General features: G+C 36.5%; 1 protein-coding gene across 2 annotated transcripts in view; it reads left to right on the top strand.

Annotated features, from left to right (window-relative positions):
- Nucleotides 1-13827, top strand: part of LOC113231236 (invertebrate-type lysozyme 2-like) — a 14615-nt gene extending 788 nt beyond the window's left edge. The window contains exons 1-5 of one of the 2 annotated variants that reach the window (XM_026465462.1): nucleotides 1759-1992; nucleotides 2546-2737; nucleotides 9551-9742; nucleotides 12601-12674; nucleotides 13469-13827. In XM_026465462.1, the coding sequence (XP_026321247.1) occupies nucleotides 1884-1992; nucleotides 2546-2737; nucleotides 9551-9742; nucleotides 12601-12674; nucleotides 13469-13633 (732 nt within the window). In that variant the 5' untranslated portion in view covers nucleotides 1759-1883 and the 3' untranslated portion in view covers nucleotides 13634-13827. Of the gene's footprint in view, nucleotides 1-1758; nucleotides 1993-2545; nucleotides 2738-9550; nucleotides 9743-12600; nucleotides 12675-13468 lie in introns of those variants that run through there. The other variant, XM_026465463.1, reaches the window with a different exon arrangement.
- Nucleotides 13828-21407: the final 7580 nt, after the last annotated feature.

The following is a 21407-nucleotide window of genomic DNA, read 5'->3' as shown; positions in this document are numbered from 1 at the left end:
TCTACAATATTGGTCGACAGAATTACAAGAATTGGAGAGGATGTGGGTTATATTTTTAACCGACTTCAAAAAAGGAGGAGGTTCTCAATTCGACTGTATGTTTTTTTTTGTATGTATGTATACGCGATAACTCTGGTATTTGTGAACCGATTTTCATGATTCTTTTTTTGTTGGAAAAAGGGTACTTCCATAGTGGCCCCATTTCATTTTGAAGAAAATCATCCACCTCGAAGGGTGGCGGTTCACGCATCAAGATTCATTTTATTAAATAGCTCCTAACTTTAATTTAGGAGCAATTACTTTAATGGTTGATTTTGCTATTACTCCAATTCAAGGCGTTTTTCTCTCAATATACTTCGAGTAGTGAGAACCGATTTTTATTATCTCCAGTGTCAAGTCCTGTATAGTGGCGAACTAGGTGTTATTTCAATAAAACTTAGCAAATAGACGTAATTCCACGTACTTTTGAGGTCGGTTTTTTTAGTACTCTGTACTGACATTATCCTATCAGCAGCTTGATTTTGATTGCCTCTCCCGATCGGAAATTGCGTCTTTTCCGAGTCGAGGCGTATAATATTGCGGATGGGCTACCCGTTCGCATCGATTTCGATTTGAATTAAAATCAGGGCGGTCAGGCAGAGACTACAGCGTTCCATTTGCTCCTATCCTGACACACATCTTTCGCCTCGCCAACACGCATCAGTGCTTTCATACGTGCTCATGGGTGAAGTGCTCTTGAGCTGGCCTTTCTTTCTAACGTTCTCAATTCGAGTGTTTTTTTCGTATGTATGTTACTCGATAATTCGCCGATTTATGAACCGATTTTGATTATTTTTATTACTATTAGAGATAATAAAGTGACGTAATGTGGGTAGCGAATTTTTGGTGAAATAAAAATAGTGTTGACTTAAAGCAGCGAAACCTTTCGGCAGACAAGGGCCATATAGTGCTCACTTTACTGCTTGGCGGCAGAAATGGGTAAGGTGACAGTACTTCCTTGTCGAACTTTCGCAAAATAGGCGCTTTGTCGTCGAGTTGCGGATACCAGCCCGTTGCACCAAGTACCAAGTACCAAGTTCACAAGGAGTTCTACTGCTACTAACAGTAAAAGAGATATTGTTAAGCAAATTAATACTCAAAATCTTTAACGTTTCTTTTTGAATGTTGGTTTCTTTTTAGGTGTCGGTGAGTTCATTGGGAACTGAATAAATAACGTTACAATACTATAAACATAGCAACACTATATTTCAAAGACACATTAAGTAGCAGCCGTTAAGATGTTACGAAATGGCCATCGTCAACATAATTTAACGATTTCTCGCGAAAAAAGCCAGATAATTAAACTATTGAAGAAAAATTACACTGGCCAATCAGACGCCTTAGCCTGTCCTTAAGGACGAGAAATTTTACTACTATTAATTAGCGGCTGTCAGTTTGCTATATCTAATCTGCAGAGCTTACAATATTAATGTATATAGATACATTATTATGAAATACCTATGCATTATATAGGTATTTCAAATATAACAGTAATAATGTTTGAAATACCTACAGGCTTACTGTTCTTATCGTAACCACGGCAGTAATTATAAAAGCAACAATAATAATATACCAGCACTTAGTTCACTTTAATAACACACATTTACTTATTTTGATAACCTAATGACACTAGCGTGCAAAATTCAAAATTTATATGATAAATTTAAGTGAGGGCTCCCGACACTGTACTTATATCAGAAAGGCGATTATAACACTGCCCTGCACCAGGCAGCGAAGTGCGCGAGACGACCGGATCATGCATTGCACATTGAGATAGTTCGGTAATAAGTGTAATAATCGCCTAAGTAGACGATAGTAATGTAACGCCGAACTGTAAGGGCGGCATGTCAAAGTGTGAAAACGTTTTAACATATAAAACACATACAAAAAAAATACACTTTATATTGAGTAATAAGCCTCATCATTTATTCAACAATAACTTAAAATATACAGGTAAGGTACTATAAATTATATGAATAAAATTGGGTCCCCGCAGCAAGGAGCCCAAGATGCTGGCAGCGTTCCCCTTTGCATAGCTATGCTAATACGAAAATAATATTTTTTATTAGACATCCTTACTGTTGAATTGTATATATTATAATAATAATAACAACGTGCAAGACAATTACACACATTGCCTGGTCTATACAGTAGGATATTCACTTCGGGGCTACACAGTTTACTCAGAAAACCCAAACCAGAATCAATTCCGAAAAGTTATTTATGCAGTAGAGCACTCACCCTCAAAACATTATTGTTTTTTCTTCCGTGCTCTCACTTATGGTATGTTTATTACCATATTGCTTGTTACAATTCTTTGTTTTTGGTTTTTAACGGCTTTTTTGCTGTAGCGCCACAGGACGGTGTTTTTTCTGTGTTCGATCTTACTGTTAATAATTGTAACAAACTAGTGGAGTAATTTCACAAAAATAGTTGAATGTCGTGGTGGTCAAATATCGTGACATTTAATGAACTTAAAAATTACTTTCATTCAGTTTCATTTCAGCTAAAGAAGCCAACACAAACAACTACACCTTGACAGAAGTATGTATGGGGTGTCTCTGTCAGGCCGTCTCCGGCTGCAAGCAAGGCGAAACGTGTGACGGACATGCTTGTGGATTATTCCACATTACCCAGCCGTATTGGAATAGTGCTGGAAAAGTGACGCTGATTGGTCAAGCTCCAGATCAACCTGATGGTAAGAACTTTCATTTGGTTGGTATTTTTAATTGATCCTTATTTGCCCTTCACCAAGCAACGAGACGAACAAGTTGTGCGCCTGGTGGTGAGCGACACGCCTACCCATAACAGTTGCAGTACCACTCAGAGCTTTAAATCGCAAAGATCTGAGGAGCCAGTGCCCCGCAGATCTTTATTTAGGCGCAGTGGCAGTCCACTGCGCCTGTCACTCTGAGACGTAAGTTCGCAAGTCCTATGTGCCTGTAATTTCATCTAGGTTTTAAAACTAATGTGCCACTGAAATTCCGATAGTACCACTGAAATGATGATAAACACTTTCAATAACTAAATATTGCGTAATTTAGAATTCATATGATGTTCATGTCCTTATAATAATAACGCATAGAAACCTAGCCCGCACACGCTAAGTGAGGCAAATTGAAGCGCTCCCAATGGGCCTACACGAGCGGGCGGGCCGTCATTGCTCAAGATCAACTTGCACCGCGAACAGCTCAAGAATTTTAGCTAAAAATAACGAAATGTGCGATAAATTAGTGTAAAAATACGTCAGGCAAACATAAAATAGACACTAACATCACATTCCACAAGGAAGTAACGCGTTTCCAAGCAATTCCATGGCATCATTATTTGTATATTTGTGTGCGTGCCGACGAGCGTAGATACAAGTTGCTCACGCCTACGTGAATTTGATTTTTGCCTCACTTGTGACAGTTCGTTTGATATGAAACTATCATTCTATGCGTTATTATTCTATGTTCATGTCATCGCACTTGTAAAGTTAGTAACACATCATTCTTTGGTAAAATCAGTTCAATTATTTTTAATTCTACTACATAACTTTTAACAGTTTTAACTCTTTGTCTGTGACCGTGATTTTTAGCACCCTATTATCATTTTACTATGTCTATTTTACGAATTTTTAAATTTAATAATAATGAGTTATTTATTTAGATGTAGCATATTCGAATTGCGTGATGGATCCTGTATGCGCCGCGGTCACTGTCCGAAGCTACATGCGGAAATTCGGACAGGTGAGAAATCTACTTGCTTTAATGAACTTTTTTTTATAAAATGAAGTGCAAATTTGACCCCATCTCACCTGATGGAAAGTGACGATGAGGTCGACAATGGAGCTAGCACATCTAAATAACGTCTATTCACTCTCGCCTTCAAAAGGCCCAAGTTATAACGTACAGGGAATAGGTAGGCAGGGAATTTCACTCCACAGCCGTTTACATATAAATGTGGAAGCGTAACGCTTCGTGCGAATCCTTAGAATACACAACATAGGGGTGCAACCCACGTTTATTCCCAGTAGTTCCACGTATTCAGATCCACGTGGAGTAATTGTAGCCCAAAAGTTCCATACATTGAACTAAGGGGAATAAATTTAATGTTTTTATTTTTATTCCCATGCAACACAAGCCTACGTCTATTCCCCTGGTGTTGGAAGGAGGAAGACGGAACTAAATCGTGCAATTCCATCACACACTCTCCGTGCTTATATCATGTAGAATAGAATAATTATTGAAAAAAAAAAACTTACACTTGCTAAAGTACTAACATTACTGTTTTTATTATCATTTTCTTTCTTAAGGATTGCAATGGAGATGGCCAGGTTAGCTGTTACGACTACATCGCGATCCACAAATTAGGGCCCTACGGTTGCACTGGGCCTCTTCCATACGAATACTTAAAAGCCTATAACCTATGCATTGCCGCCGTGACAGCGTTGGAGCCACAGCGACAGCCATCCTTTACTTGATGGTTAAAACTAAATCTATAAAGCCATTATGAATGTGGCTCTTACAAAGTTCATTATGCTATGGTTTCAAAAATGTTAATATATTCTACATAATGTCAATGCAGAGTAAACACATAAAAATAAGATAATAAATTAATTATTAATACAAAGATCGAACACTAAGAAAAATATCCCTCCCAGTGTCTACCAGCAAACCGTACTAAACGCTATGTCAACCAAGCTGCGGAACCAACCAACAACGGACCTTTGGAATATTTTAAAATTCGTAAATTTTTCTATGTGTTTGTTGCCGATCTTTGTCTTGGTTTTTAACGACTTTTTTGCCGTAGCGCCATATGTGAGAAACTTATTGTTACTGACTATTTTATTACAAGACGTAATACTGAATAAAGCAACTATTCCCAATAGTTCCATGGCAACTCTGTAAAGCATGCATTTAAATATCATTTTTTTCATAATATTTCTTTTATTAACACTTTTTTGTTTTTAAATAAATACGCTTATAAAACAGAATAAAACGAAATTTTATTTTCTTCCCAAAATCCCAAGTTTCGTAAAAAAAATTCGCCGCAGTAATTGTGGAAATTATCTTCAATGAATTGTGGCATTTTTGCCAGTTCACATGCAAATAAAGCTTTGTCGCAATATCATGTAACACGATAACTAATATAATATGTTTCTTTTAACATTTGTTAACTGTCACCAATATTATATAAAAAACGATAATGGGACGAACGCTCCATATGTGTGTGTGTATGAACGCGATTGCTGCCCACTTTGACGTCATTTTTTCTTCTCGTTTGTGGTTTTCCTCTGGATGTTTTCAAAGTTTCAACACAATCATCCACTTTTAACGGCTGAACTCAAAGAAATAACGCTAAGTATATGCTTAATTCACTGCTGTTCAATAATAGTAGCCCAATTCAAAAAAGTACCTTTTTTACTTATTTCGGAGATTCGTTCAGAAAGTTCTGAATTTTACTGTGAAAGGGAGGCCCAGCTATTCACTAGTTAAAATAATCACATGACAACGTTGAGACTGTCCACGATATGTCAGTTTTGCGCAGCAGACACACCTCTTTAAAATCCTTTTCCTGGCGAATTAGATGCTTTTGAGATAGACCACTATTCCAGAAAATGAAAATTGAAGACTAGACATGTACTTTCGAAACAGTCTGTACTTTCTAAAATTTCTGCTTATTGAAAGTTCTGTGTTCCGCATGTACAGCCTAAGTAGACAGTATAGATTAGGGCCCAGCGACCACTGACGGGATAGCTGCGCAGGGGATCCTTCGGCATCCCTACACGTAAGCGTAAACTGACGGCAATTTTATTATTTTTAATTTTATTATTTTCTTGCGTTAGTGAACATTTTAGTGACGCGACGTAGCACTAAAATCATTCGAAAGGCACTCATGATTGCCAAAGACCGCTAAACTTGTCGTTTTGTTTCGTTTGTTATATCTAAAAAAAATCTGGATAAAAATAATGCCGAAACTTCAGAATTTTAGTTCGCGATTTTGTTGTAGAACGTAAACGATTGATAAATAAATAAATTAAAATTAAAAAGTTGTTATTTTGCAGATGTAGCCTTATTACACCAAAAGTACAAATTCCTGACAAAAGCCAGTGATTTCTTAGAAAATTTTCCCTGTTATTATTATTTAAAGCTAATAAAATGACAACAAGAGGAAGTTACCGCACAATATTTCCTTAAATTATATTACATTGTCGCATAGTGTCTTGGCAAAACATAAATATAAGTAATGCTCTCATTGTAAAATAATTAAATTACTCGAGTTATCTTCTGTTCTGTTCTGTTCTGTTTGTATACCTATTTTTTCCTCTATCCAAATCGCATTTGAGAAATAATGATAAAACAACCATAATATACAGCTTTAGGAAATTCTCTACGTATGGAACTAACTGCAATAAAGATAAAAACATTAAATTTATTCCCACTGGGTCCATGCATGCAACTTTTGGGTTTCAATTGTTCCATGTGGAACTGAGTACCTACATGGAACTACTGGGAATAAACCATATTTACTGCACATTATAACACAAATCACATTTTTTTATGACACAAGAAGACAGGACGAATGAGTCTTGCGCCTAGTGGTAGGTAAGCGACGACGCGCCTGTCCGTAACAGATGCAGTGCCACTCAAAGCTTTAAATTGAAAAGATCTGAAGGGCCCTGCAACTGTGCCCGTCCCCCAGAGACATAAGGTTACAAGTCCCATGTGCCTGTTATTTCACCGACACTCTTACCCTTCAGAACCAGAACGCAGTAATGCTCACATTACTGCTTGGCAGCAGAAATAGATAAGGTCCCTGGACTGACTCTTTTGCTACGATCTCCACTGCTACTAATGCGACTCATTATAAGTGGGTCAACTTAATGGTTAGTCGGTTATAGGTCAAATTTGTTTGATTAACCACTTTGTATTGAGCTAGAACAGCGAATTATGAACCGGGAAAACTAGTGTAAGTTGTAGTAATACCATGTTTAATGCCAGTCGCATCTCAGGCATTACACGTTATTGACGCACCTTTTTAATCTAAAATAAATAGTAAAATATTTATTTTCTTAATAAATTTTTACTAGTGCAATGGCGTCTATCGTAATGAAGTTCAGTTTAATATTGATGGTCATCGGCGCGTGCACAGGTGTTTATTACTATTTCTTTATTATCAGTTATACCTAAGTACCTACATAATGTAAATGCCTAATAGGAAAACGGTTGCTTTGAAATTGAAAGATCGAGGGTTCAAACTGGGTACCTCCATAGTGGTCCCATTTAATTTTGAAGACAATCATCCACTAAGGGTGGTTGTTTACGCATGAAGATTCATTTTTATAAATAGCGCCAAACTTTTATTATAAGGAGCAATTATTTTATGGTTTTAATGCCTGTTCTCCAATTCAAGGCGTTTTTCTCTCTAAATATACTTTGCGTAGTGAGTACCAATTTTTATTATCTCCTGTGTCAAGTCCCGTATAGTAAACTAACTGGTGAACTAGGGGATGAATCCGGGTTTGCGCAATTTCCGGTAATCGATTTCAATAAAACTTGGTAATTAATTATATGTAATTCCATGTACTTTTGAGGTCGGTTTTTTTAGTACTCTGTACTGAGGTTTTTTCAGTTTCACTCGTATCGGGCTTCCTGAAAACCATAGGTCGAATTTTCGGCGCCTAGCTAAAAACTGAACTAGTCCTGTTTGCGTGCATCGCGACACGCATTTATTTTTATTATTTTTACTTTTACGTGTTCATATTTTTGGTTGCATTATATTGTAGTTTTAAGTTTATAATATTGTAATGTAGTTTTTCATCACACTTGCACTTAAATAGTGTGATTACATGCAGGCTAACTTTACTAAAATCATTATCACTAATATCAGGTTTCTTACCACGGTATGACTTCTTTTTATTTTCCCTATATTAATTATTCAATAACCACGAAAGTCTTAAAATCTATATTTACTAAAATCTCCCAAATAAAACTCTCGGGCCTATTTTCTTCTCATCGCACGACCATGGCTGTAATGAGAAGAAAACAGGCCCAAAGAATGAACCCATATTTAATCAAAAATAATAATTTCTTACTGCTTTACGTACTTATGCTTGGTATATCATACAAAAAAAATCAATGCGTACAAAAAGACACCAATGTTGAGGTTCTTCGACAAATGGGAAAAAAGTTGGAAATACTCAGAACTGTAAGGGGAAGCTGCAGTATTTTGGCCATGACGGGGCAATAGATACCGAATTCTTCAACTAATAATGCAGGAAAAAACACAAGATAAGCATAATCGTGGCAGAAGGAAAACCACGTGGCTTCAACCACGATTTTTCAATATGAGAGACTAGTTCCACCTTAGCACAAGTTGTCTCTGTCTTGCGGCGGCTTCAAAAATGAGAATAGCGATTATGGTCACTAACCTTTGTAGAGAATCGGTAGGTACACTAAGAAGAAGAGTAATAATTTCTTCGTACTTCATCATCATCAACTCTCAGGCGAGGGTATAGGCCATAGTGTGCCATGCTGGCCTAATGCGGATTGGGGACTTTACAGGTTCGAGCCTGGGAACCGAGAATCGTAAGCCTTAAGCAAAGCAACGTTAAAAAGAAAACAGCGCAGTTGTACTTAAATGAATTTGATTAAGATTACGGGTACTTAGACTAATAAGTATATTACATATTCAAACTTAACAAAAACCTCACAGTTTTAATAACCACAAATTTTCGGCGCGCTAATAGAGAAAAGGCCTGCGCGTGTTATTTATAGAGATGGATGTGCGATGACGGAGAAAGGGTTTTGCTTATAATATAATATACCATATTTTGTAGCAGTAGAGCTCCTTGTGAAAGAGTTCGTCCTGGGAAGTACTGCCACCTTACCTCATTTAAGTAATTTAAAACGATATACATATAAGTAAATTAAAGTTGTATTATACAAGTACATACGTTTTGTTCCTTGCAGGAATGAGGAAAATGATTATTATACCGTATAAGTATTTTGCACGCCAGTGTCATTTGGTTAACGAAATAAGTACATAAGTGTTATTAAAGTGAATCGTAAGTACGAGTACCTCTCCAACTGAGACCATTAGGTTGAAATCAGGGCTCGCACGACTGCGGTTTTCGCAATTTATGCCAAATTTAATTTCAAATTTACCATGAGCTTTTCTTTTTTTTATTATATCAAGTGACGGGGCGAATGGTAAGCTGTGTAGCTTACCATTTCATAACAGTTGCAGTGCACTCAGAGCTTTAAATCGCAAAGATCTGAGGGGCACTGCCACTGCGCCCGTCACCCAGAGACATAAGTTAACAAGTTCCAAGGGCCTGTAATTTCACCAGCACCCTTATCCTTCTTAACAGAAACGCAGTAAAGCTCACATTAAGGCATGGTAAGGTGGCAGTACATCTCTGGACGAACTCTTTCACAAGGAGCTCTACTGCTACAAAAAAAAATACATTATCTAATTACCTTCATTTAGTTTCATTATTTTTTTTTTTCATTATTTATTTCAGCCCAGCTAATGACAACCAGCAACGTGACCGTAACGAAAGAGTGTCTGGCCTGTCTATGCCAGGCCATCTCTGGCTGCAAGCAAGGCGTAAGGTGTGAAGGAGTAGTCTGCGGCGTATACCGCATCACCAAGGGCTTTTGGGATGATGCTGACAGACCAACATTGCCTGGCCAAAGTCCAGAAGAGGATGATGGTGAGGTTTTTCCAACGTATCAAAGTATCTGGTTACAGCAGTTAAGGTGGTTTTCCATCGGTGAGCCGAGATGAGACGAAGAGAGACGAGAATCGAAATCTTATCGGCCTATTTGGGCCTATATATAACGGCCTATTTATTATGGGACTCGATCAGGATTAGTGTTGAATTAGGGCTTAAACAAATAAACAAATGGTTACGTAATAATGTACTCTCGTTGAATACTGTAAAGACCAATTTTCTGTGTTTTACTAACTATAAAAACACACAACCTAATAACGACTTCAGTATACAAATCCACAACTGTGACAAAGAACTTACAAATTATTACGTACCTTGTACATGCCCGCGCATACAAAGGGTTGAAGAAACAAAATATCTAGGTATCATCTTGGACCAGCGTCTCTCTTGGTACCCACATCTCGAGCGTGTAATAATGAGAATCAGGAAACTAACCTGGATCTTCAAAACACTGAGATATGTCGTACCGAATAGAGGCGCTGATATGGCAGTTAACGTGGTCTCTACTAGGGATCTTCTTAAACAGATCTATGTTTCTCTTGTGGAGTCTATTATTACATACTGCATTCCGGTCTGGGGTGGTGCAGCTAAGTCAAAATTTATTGAAATAGAACGAGCTCAACGTGGTTTGATCAAAATGATGTATTTTAAAAAAAGAATTTACTCCACAGAAAAATTGTATAAACTGACAAAGCTGACTTCTGTTAGAAAACTCTATATACTCTACACAGTAATAAAACAACATAAAAATTTACTATATAAACCTAGGGTTACAGGTAGAAGAACATATCATAAAATTGCATTAGTACCAAAAATAAAAACTACTGCGGCTAGTAGACAGTACAAATACAGGGCCTCATATCTGTATAACACTCTTAACAAAGAACTTGATATATACAACAAAATAGTTTATGACTGCAAATTAGCCATTACAAAATGGCTCGAAACTAAGTCGTATGAGGAGATTGAGCAATTACTACTAGTTTGAAATAAATAAATAAATATATAAATAAATAAGTAAACATAAAAGCGAGGTATTAGTTGATATAATATAATATATATAGTAATTAAATGAAATCAAAACTGAACAGAAATATGTGCGCTCACACACACACACACACACACACACACACACACACACACACACACACACACACACACACACACACACACAAACACAAACACTCATTCACACACACTTCATGCATATACATATACACGGACATGCACTCACACAAAGTAACACATACGTTAAATTAGTCTTAGTTTATTAAGGTTAATGAAAGAGCAATGTTTAATTATTAATTGTAAAGAAGAGCGATGTTTCCTAACACAGGCCTTATCAAGCTTAAAAGGAAACATCAGCCCCTGAATTATGCCATGTACAGTGAAGTAATAAAATATTTTTATCTTATTATTTTATTATTTACACCCAATTTACGATCAAGCGCGGGCTCGTGCTATGATTGTGGATAGTGAAGACTCAGTGCTGTTCAGTTCATCTGAAGTAACATGTCCCGTAAATTAGTATCATTAAGTATGTTAACGGAAAAGGAATCAGATGAAACCATCTGTTTTTAAATCTCAAATCGTACGTACCCCACAATCTCGCGATTTATATTAATAGCTCGCGCGAGACCGTGCGGGCACTCGCAAGTTCGTGCGAGAAATCGAGTTTCCGTTGCAGAGTATAATACTGTATGTAGGCAGCAATACGGTTCAATATTACGTCAACAAATATTTCAATTCTCGCCTCGCCTATCCTATTTCCACCAAAGGTCGGCTAGGAGAGAATTGAAGTTTTGTCATACAAATTTTCGTCTCGCCTCGCCGATGGAAAACCACCTTTAATGTTTGAAAGCGCTACACCTGACCTATGTCTGCCGTCAAACAGTAATGTGTGTTCCGGTTTCGAAGGTATAGGTGGCCACGGAACGAACAAGTCGTATGTCTAGTGGTAAGCGACACGCCTATCCACAACAGTTACAATGCCACTCAGACCTTTAAACCACAATCGCATCGCCGCCACTGCGCCGCTACCCTGAGACATAAAATTGACAAATTCCATATGCTTGTAATTTCGCCAGCACACTTACCCTTTAAAACCATAACGTAGTAATGCTCACATTAATCAGGCGGCAGAAATAGGTAAGGTGACAGTACTTCCCTGGACGGACTCTTTACGGACGAAAATTATATATTCATCTTTTTTTTATAATATCAACTGACAGGACGAACAAGTCGTGGGCCTGATGGTAAGCTACACGCCTGTCGATAAAAGTTGCAGTGCCACTCAGAGCTATAAATCGCAAAGATCTGAGGCGCACTGGCACTGTGTCCGTCACTTTGAGACATAGGTTGATAAGTCCCATGTGCCTGTAATTCCACCAGAACCCTTACTCTTCAAAATTGGAACACAGTAATGCTGCCATTAATACTTGGCGGCAGAAATACATAAGGTGGCAGTAGATACTTCCCAGGACGAACTCTAATAAGGAGCTCTACTGCTACTAAACAATATATTGTAACAATTGTGTTACAATAAGATATACCTATTCAACTTCTTTTGTGAAAACATTATAATATAAACATAACATTAATACGAGGAATAAAACCAAGATAGATGTAACATTATTATTTATTAACATTCCGGTTGATATTCAAAAGTTGCCATTCAAGACGTAGAACGTCTTGCTTAATGAAACAAAAACTTAACATTAAAAGGTTATTGTTATACAGCTTCTGTGTACTAGGACTACCAAAATCCATGGTAGTGACCGGTTTACACTTTCAGGTTGTCGCGATCTGATAAAAATGTGTTCCTTAATTCGTTGCAGCATATTCGAACTGCGCGATAGACCCATACTGCGCCGCGCAAGCTGTCGAAGGCTACATGCAGAGATACGCACAGGTGAGCACGCTTCAACTACTTCCTTGTTAGAAATAATTATAAATATTTTATAAAAAAACCGACGTCAAAGGTTTTATTGAAATCGTTTAATGAAAAGTGGGTGAAGACTTGAGAACTTTACATATTTCTACAGCTAAGCAGTAATGTTAGCATTACAGCGCATTCCGACTTTTGAAGGGTAAGGTTGCTGATGAAATTACAGGCACATGGGACTTATCGACCTACGTCTCAAGTTGGATGACGCGCGCAGTGACAGTGCCCCTCGGATCTTTGCGATTTAAAGCTCTGAGTGGCACTGCAACTGCTATGAACGTGTCGTTTCCGTCCGCTAAGGTCCCGTCACTTGTATTATAAAGTGTTAATTTTCAGGTTAGTTTTCCATACCAAGTTACTGTAGCAATTTTTATTATTTAAATATTCTGGAGTATTATCAATAAGCATTATTTAATGTTCTAAAATATTATCTTGAAGCATTATTTAATATCCGAGTGTAAGTAACCTGGAATATTATTTAATATTTCATAAAAATTCACACCTAAATTAGGTAGAAAAAAACCATAGATGTAGAAAAAAATGGGGGGAAAATTAACCTGAAAATTACCCAAAAATGTTACGTAGGTGATACTGTTCACAAACAATGACAACTATTAGGTATCAAGATTTCACTAAAAATAATAAAAATATCAGAATTTAATCATAAGTATCCCAAAGTCTCGTTTTAACTCACTAAATTCTCCATTAGTAAAAATTTTCGTTAATGACGTTGTATTCTTCTCTTTTCTCTCTTTTTTCAGGATTGCAATAACGATGGCGTGGTGAATTGTTACGACTACATCGCGATACACAAATTGGGACCCTTCGGATGCAGCGCGCCTCTCCAAAAGAGCTACTTAAAAGTCTTCAACAACTGCGAAGCTGCTGTGGCTGCAGCGAAACAGGGATTGGGTACAATTAAATAAATCGTATCCTTGGTATAACAAAGCCATAAATCATCATACGTCAGTAGTGATTATCATATGAATATAAACACAAACTACATGAAACAAATTATCTGTAAAATTTTATAACTCTACTAAATAACGCACACACTCAACATAGCCCCGCACTAGGGAAACCCTGTGTCGCGGGTGCCATGGACACACACATAGACAACCACAAATTACACCCAACCTCACGAGAGAAATAAATGTAGGCCATACTAATTTTTCTCCCGACCCGGGAATCGAACCTGGGACCTCTGCGTGACAGATGGTAACCATTCGGCCACGGAGGCAGTTAAAATAAATGTATTAAATGGTTTCTATTCTATTCTAATCTATTTTAAATTAGCGTAAAAAGTTATTGACGAATTTCGTTCGTAGTTTTTTTTTACCTTTCTCCTGAAAGTTGCTATTTAGCAAATATGGCCTTATTACGCCAAGGATGGGAAATAATGCTACCATGAATATGGGTACAAAGCATAAAATTTAATAAAAAATAAAAATAATATATAATTTTACATTTCCTCGATTGTAACGCATGGGAAATGGAACTATTTTTTTCCATACCAAAATCGCGTGTATTTGATTTTTTAAACAGAATCAATGTTGCGCGCTCCTAAAGGGTGTCATAGTCCGACTGGAACCATGGGATGGCCATGGCCATAACCGTGGGATCTGTAAAGGGCCAGAAACATTGCTTTTGTTTAAAAAAAGAAAGAAATATACGCGATTTCCATCCAAATAAAATATTTATTTACACACATATCATAAACACTATGATGTGTTCAAAAACCGCAAACTACGACCAGCTTAAAGGTAAACTGTTTTGTTAGAACAAATTTCTTATCTGTGAAACAGTTATGATACAAGTGCGGAAGTTAGTCATTACTCACGAGTCTCAAGACTCGAGACAAGTGAACATGACGAATCCGCACGTGTATCAAACGACGTTTTTTAAGACATTTGCGAAAAAACTACATTAAAAGTAAAATAAAAAAGTATTTGTAAAAAATTCATTTTATTTCTTGGTCTGATAAAAATTCAGAGTACAATGGCAACTGTTGCCAGTATTCAGCTACATTAAAATTATTAATTTAGTGGCGACGCGGCGCGCAGCGGTCTCGCGTATTAGGTACTCACTCCGGTCATTGTTAATACTCAATCAGCCATCTTTATGGAAAATATTTTGTTTAAGACAAAAACATTGTTTGAAACAACAATAAATTAAAAAAAATGGAAAAGTAAGCACTAGCGCGAAAAATCCAACTTTCGGCACGATTTGTATTTGTAGTACGAAAAATACCACGTTTTGAGCAACTGTATTAAAATAGTACATTGTATAACAAGTGCATAAAACGCGTCATGTTACCCGAGACGAGAGTGGATACTTAAGTCGAGGATAAAATGAGTTCTATGAACGAGTTATACACTCTGCTTTTCACTTCGATTGATTACAAATAAACGATAACACAACTATTGCCAAGAAAAAATAAGAACTTTCCGCTAATGTACTACTTTTTTGTTCTACACGTGACTCAGGTCGGACTACTGCTTTGTTATACTTTACAAGCTTTTATTTTTTGTGCATTTCTATTTCTTATAACTTATTACAATTACTATTGTCTACTTTTTTAATTTTGTAATATAACACGGATTAAAAAACAAAAGTAAAACTTTATTTTATAAAGTTCGTGGGCGAGGCGTCATTGCCTCGGTCTTAAACGTCGATTTTATTTTATGCACTTAGAGCATAAAATCCTATTTTATGCAGCCTACACCCAGCATAAATACGAACTTTATGAGCATGGGAAGCATTGACTTACAAATAAATGAGAAGTGAAAATGTTATTATTGCTACATATTATCATCGAATTCGATTTTATTAGGACATTCAAATTTCGAACATCTCCGAAAAACAAAACAATTTCATTCGGCCTCAATTCTAATATCAGTGGAGATTAAATTTTATTCGAAATGAAATGTCAATAGCAAACAATTTTGACAAATTTCACACGTTACTTGATATCGCACGATTTATGATAGTTGGCGCCGACTCTAGTTGTCTATGAATTAAATAAAAACTACGGTTGCGTGAGATTTTATTTGCCGCTATTTCGCCAGTCGTAACATGCGTTTCCTGAACACATCATAGAGAGCCAAAGAGTACTAGAGAGCTTATAATATGTGTATAGATAAAGCAGTGTATGTAACTGTACATAATTAGGTATTAAAACACTCGTATTATGAAACTCGCCTGTTGGCTCGGTTAAAACCCACACGAGTGTTTTAATGCCTTTCATTATGTCACAGTATTCCCAATTATATGTGTGTATACATATATGTATACTAAATGTTATAGTCTAGTATAGTAGTCAGTACATATATTCCAAAGTACTGGCCAATCGAAATCAAAGTCAGACTTTTTTCAAATTAAGCTTTCAGATATGTGTGGCCAGTGATTTATGTAAACATTGTTCCATTGTTATAAAAAAAACCTTTTTTGCTTCCCCAAATATCGGTGTTTTAAGTTTTCACTACTATTTTAAAATATTTACGTCCTGTTTTATATTCAATTTCAAAACTGAAACTTAATTAAAACCAAAATGGAATTTTAAACAGGACGTAAATATTTTAAAACATTCATTTAAACATAAAACATGTTCCCCTGAAAAAAATTTCGAAATGTCGCTCACGTCCTTTCTACAAAACACCGGGGAAATGTCCATAAGTATATTTATATTTCTACTTACAATTACAGAACTTTTATAAATACACTACTGTAATAAAGTTATCTGGTTACACATCAAAATTATAGAACAAAATACTAAACAATATTCCGGGAAATTACTTCAAGTAGGTTCATATAGGTACTCTCTTCATTTCCTATCTTTGATGACCATCGTAAAGTTAGTTACTTTGCTTTTAGATGTTCTTAAAATAAACACTTACATTGTTTACACTTAAAAATAAGATACATTTGTAAGTTTGATGACTATTTTTTTTCCTACTTATATTATTACTTAAGTATCGTATACTTAAAAAGAAAATCTATGAAAAATCGAGACTAGTACTAATTTGCGTTTAATATAACAAGTAACTTAAATAAAATAATAATTAGATATATTTGCATTTTTAATTACATTCATAAAAAAACAATTAAACAAAATTTTGATATCGTTACAAAATTCCAAATTTCCCGAGTTACAGTTGAAATTACAATTACAATTGAAAAATTGCCATTCCCATCATGATGAAATTGTGTTTAATAAATTCTGGCGTTTATACCTTTAACGGGCAAGAAAAACTTCGTCGCACACCAAGAATAGGGCTGCACTTGTATCAGAAATCAGAGGACGCTTTGGACGCTCCATGTCACGAAACGTGCGCTAAATATTAGTGGTTAAAGTATGAAATTGCCGTTTCGTACTGAAAAATTAAAACACTTTTTTTTGTAAGATAAAGCATTTACTCGTTGTCTATACATTACTGCCATCTAATTGGAAGGTAATTTAAACCGTTGCGATAGAACTCTGGGGGCTTGGACTTCACAAGCTCCATTTTGTATTGTTTCCTGGGAAAACATTTCTTTTCCGTGCAAAAAATCGCGGAAAAAAATGGTAGTCGGTTGGGGCAAGGTCGGTTGAGTATGTAGGATGACGAATGGTTTCTAATTGCAGGTCTTATAGTGTTAAGTTTCTCGAGCAGTGTAAGGTCTTGCGTTATCATGAAGCAATAATGGTGAAGCTGTTTTACTGCGAGTTTCGCCGTCATTGTTCAAATGCCATATGTCATATTGTGGGTATGCTAACATTAAAGCATGCCGCCATAAGTCAAAGTCAAAGTCAAAGATCATTTATTCCATAGGTAAAATAAATTTACACTTGAAAACGTCACATTTAAGCTACTGCTCAAACTCAAACTCAAACTCAAAATAATCTTTATTTCATAGGTAAGCATTATTACACTTGAAATCGTCACAATGGTTAAACTCTACCGCTCATTCGTAAGGCAGATTCCCCTGAGAAGAATGAGCAAGAAACTCTAGGGGTTGCTCTTTGTAAATAGCATTTACAATATTTTTTTATTTTTATTTGAAACATCAGAGATCGAGACTACCTCCATGAGCTAAACGGGTTACTACCACGGATTTTTGTCATCCAAGTACGCAGAAGTTGTATAATAACCTTTAGTATAAAGTTTTTGTTTCACTATAGTTTTAAACCTCGTGAAAGGCAAATTTTGTATATCAACCGGAATCTTGTTATAGAAGCGTATACATTGCCCCTTAAATGATTTTTTGACTTTGTGAAGACGACTATCAAGAAAAGCTAGTTTATTTCTATTCCTCGTATTAATGTTATGTCTGTCACTATTTTTCATAAATAAATTACTATTCCTTTTAACATAAATTACATTTTCATAAATGTACTGTGAGGCTAGTGTAAGAATGTTAATTTCCTTAAACTTATCTCTCAAAGATACTTTGGGGCCCAGATTGTAAATTGCCCTAACTGCACGTTTCTGCAGGACAAAGATTCTATTGATATCGGCGGCATTACCCCAAAGCAAAATGCCGTATGTCATTAGACTGTGAAAGTAACTGAAGTAAACCAATCTAGCGGTTTCGACGTCTGAAAGTTTCCTTATTTTTTTAATCGCGTACACTGCAGTGCCGAGCCGTTTTGATAACTTACTTATATGGGGACCCCATTGCAATTTAGCATCTAACGTTATACCTAGAAATACAACTGTATCCACAAGATTCAATTTTTCATTACTAACTACAATGTTTGTAACCGTCTCTCTAACATTGGGTAATGTAAATTTCACACAATTTGTTCTTTTCTCATTAAGAAGTAGGTTATTAACAGCAAACCAATTAATTACTTTAGATATAGCATTGTTCACATCGTCATAGGAACATTGGTGCCTTTTAACTTTAAATAATAAGGAAGTATCATCAGCAAACAATACTATCTCATGTTTTATACTCTCCATAAGGCTAGGTAAGTCATTAATATAAACTAAAAATAAAAATGGGCCTAGAATTGAACCTTGAGGGACACCCATGCTAATTGCAGATCCTGACGATCTCGTACCGTTAACATCGACCCTCTGTACCCATAAGTCAATGCATGCCGCTAATTCCTTGTAGGTTTGATTCGGATTGGCTTCCACCATCACCTTCAATTCATCGTTATTTCTCGTGGTTCATTGTCCTAGTCGAAATTTCGAAAATTATCGTAAAACGCACGATGCGTTCGTTAGCCGTATCCTCTCCAAACACAGCATTGACGTCACGAGCAGTTTCTGCTGCGTTAACCCCATGTGGGTACTCGTATTCGAAAATTACTCTGATTTTCGCTGTATCCATCTTCACGTTAAAAGCTGAATGTAAAAACAATTGAAAGTCAAACAATGAAATATCATGTTTTTAAAATAAGAATGTTTTACTTTTCGTGTGAAAAAGTTTCACTCTCTCTTAATCTGACACCATGCAGGTTTAATTTTAATTCAAAGTGTCCAGTACGATAAATCGGCAATTTCATATTTGAAACCCTATTATTTAAAAATCAATCATGGACTAATAAGAGCGTTCAAACAATCCAGTCCTAACCAAGTAACAACATAACTAATGTGCCCATGCATACCTACTATATAAGCCGTGGTAGCCTGTTGGTGTGGTCACACTACCGTGCCTCATGCAGAGAGTCGCGGGCGTGGTCGTCGAACCGGACTTGCATAAATTTGAAATGAAATTATATTAACCATGAGCTTTTAGGTGATGGAAAGCACCGTGAGAAAACCGTAGAACTCCTAAACAGAAAGTGAAAGAGTTTGTCCAGGGAAGTAATACCACTTTACCAATTTCTGCCGCCAACCAGTAATGGTGCTGGTGTAATTACAGCCACAATGGACTTGTCAACTTATATGTCATGGTAACGGGCGCAATGGTAGTACCCCTCACATCATTGTGATTTACAACTCCACCAGGCGCACGACTTGTTCATTCCGTTATTTGGTATCATAAAAAAAGATGTACATCTTTACCACTAATAAATTTGGCGTCTCCTTCATCTCTTTCCGTTACCTCTTTAATGTCATTCTTCCATATCGCTATGTCGTCCTCCTCTTGGCCTCGTTGAATTCCAAGGTCTCCATTCCAGTGTGAAGCTACAAATTACATTACCGGGTTAAATATAAGGAAATTACGCTAAGTAGGTACTTAGATCTTATACCAATGTGCTTCGAACCGCGACGCGACTTTTGGTACATATTACTTTTGGATTGCCCCACGCTCCTAAAAACCCACGATGCGACGTCGCATCGCAGAAATCTACAGGCTCGCACGACGCATCGTAAGAATTTGCGAATTGCTCCGTATCGCACATTCCTGCGATGTTAATCTTCTTTGTGTTATTTTCCCATATTTTCTTATCAATAACAGCAGTACAACACTCTTTTTCCGATCCATGTCGCTACCTAGTTTAAAAAATATGTGCAGTACGATTGATAATCGTCGAAGGAAAGATTATCCGAACCGTGGCAGTGAGAGGCCTTGCGAATTCGCATAGCGGCGATTCGCAGTTTTGTCACTTACGTCAGGTAAATATTTATAACAATATTTTACGTTGACACTTCACATGGCTATTCGTGTTAGAGGATGGAAAAAATTCGTATTCGCTGTTGGGTATTTGTTGCATTTGGAAAAATATTTGACGTACTGACAAACATGCAGACACTGACAAATATGACCGTCTACATATGGAGCCAAATAAGGAATTAAAATAATGAATATGACCATAGTGTGGACGGTTTACTGGCATATTTGCCGATTTGACTTCTTTGTCGTGCGCGAAATCGACCATCGCTCGGCTAGTGCAGGCAAATACTTTGTCACATATGCTACCTACGCATGGTGATTGTTTGCCAAATATATCAAATACGCAACCACAAATGGCAATGTGAAGTGCCACCTTGAAGGCCATTTAGTTCTTTCAATTTCCAAGAATTCAATTACGTAGGAATTGACATTATAAGCACCATATTAGATGATAATTAGATGATAATCGATGATATCAAATGAATATCTGATATACGCATCATGACGACTTGTAGACAGTACTGGGAATTGTCTAGTCCGGGTTACAACTCGAGTAAGTGTGTGTATAGTATATGGAATTTGTGGAGTAATTCATTTTTGTTTTGCGGGATTTCTTCGTAAACTTGGTATAACAAAGCCTGTTAGCAAACATGTGATGTTACGTCAAAATATGTGCTTTTATCACTTGAAAGTCATAAAAATATAATAACGCACACACTCAACATAGCCCCGCACTAGGGAAGCCCTGTGTCGCGGGTGCCATGGACACACACATGGACAACCTCAATTTACACCCAAACTCACGAGAGAAATAAGTGTAGGCCATACGAATATTTCTCCCGGCCCGGGGATCGAACCTGGGACCTCTGCGTGGCAATCCGGCATGGTAACCGTTTGGCCACTGAGGCAGTTCTAATATATAACGTACTAAATGAAAGAAATCGTGCATATCGTCGCCTTAGAGTAAAAACTTCGCATACGCGTTTTCCCATAGTTCGTTTCTAATGATTTTTATTGAAGAAAAAATTATAAATTTCTTGCTTAGATATATTATTAAACTAATATAGTATCTGAAAAAGATATAATTAACAAAAAATGCTTACTGCAAACATTACAGCGTTTACTACATTTTACACATTTTTATCTTCG

Source organism: Hyposmocoma kahamanoa, unplaced genomic scaffold (genome assembly GCF_003589595.1).
Source record: "Hyposmocoma kahamanoa isolate Upper Pololo Valley unplaced genomic scaffold, ASM358959v1 65, whole genome shotgun sequence".
NCBI classification, from domain to species: Eukaryota; Metazoa; Arthropoda; class Insecta; order Lepidoptera; family Cosmopterigidae; genus Hyposmocoma; species Hyposmocoma kahamanoa.
Note: the sequence above shows the minus strand (reverse complement) of the source record. Positions and strands in the feature narration are given on the sequence as shown.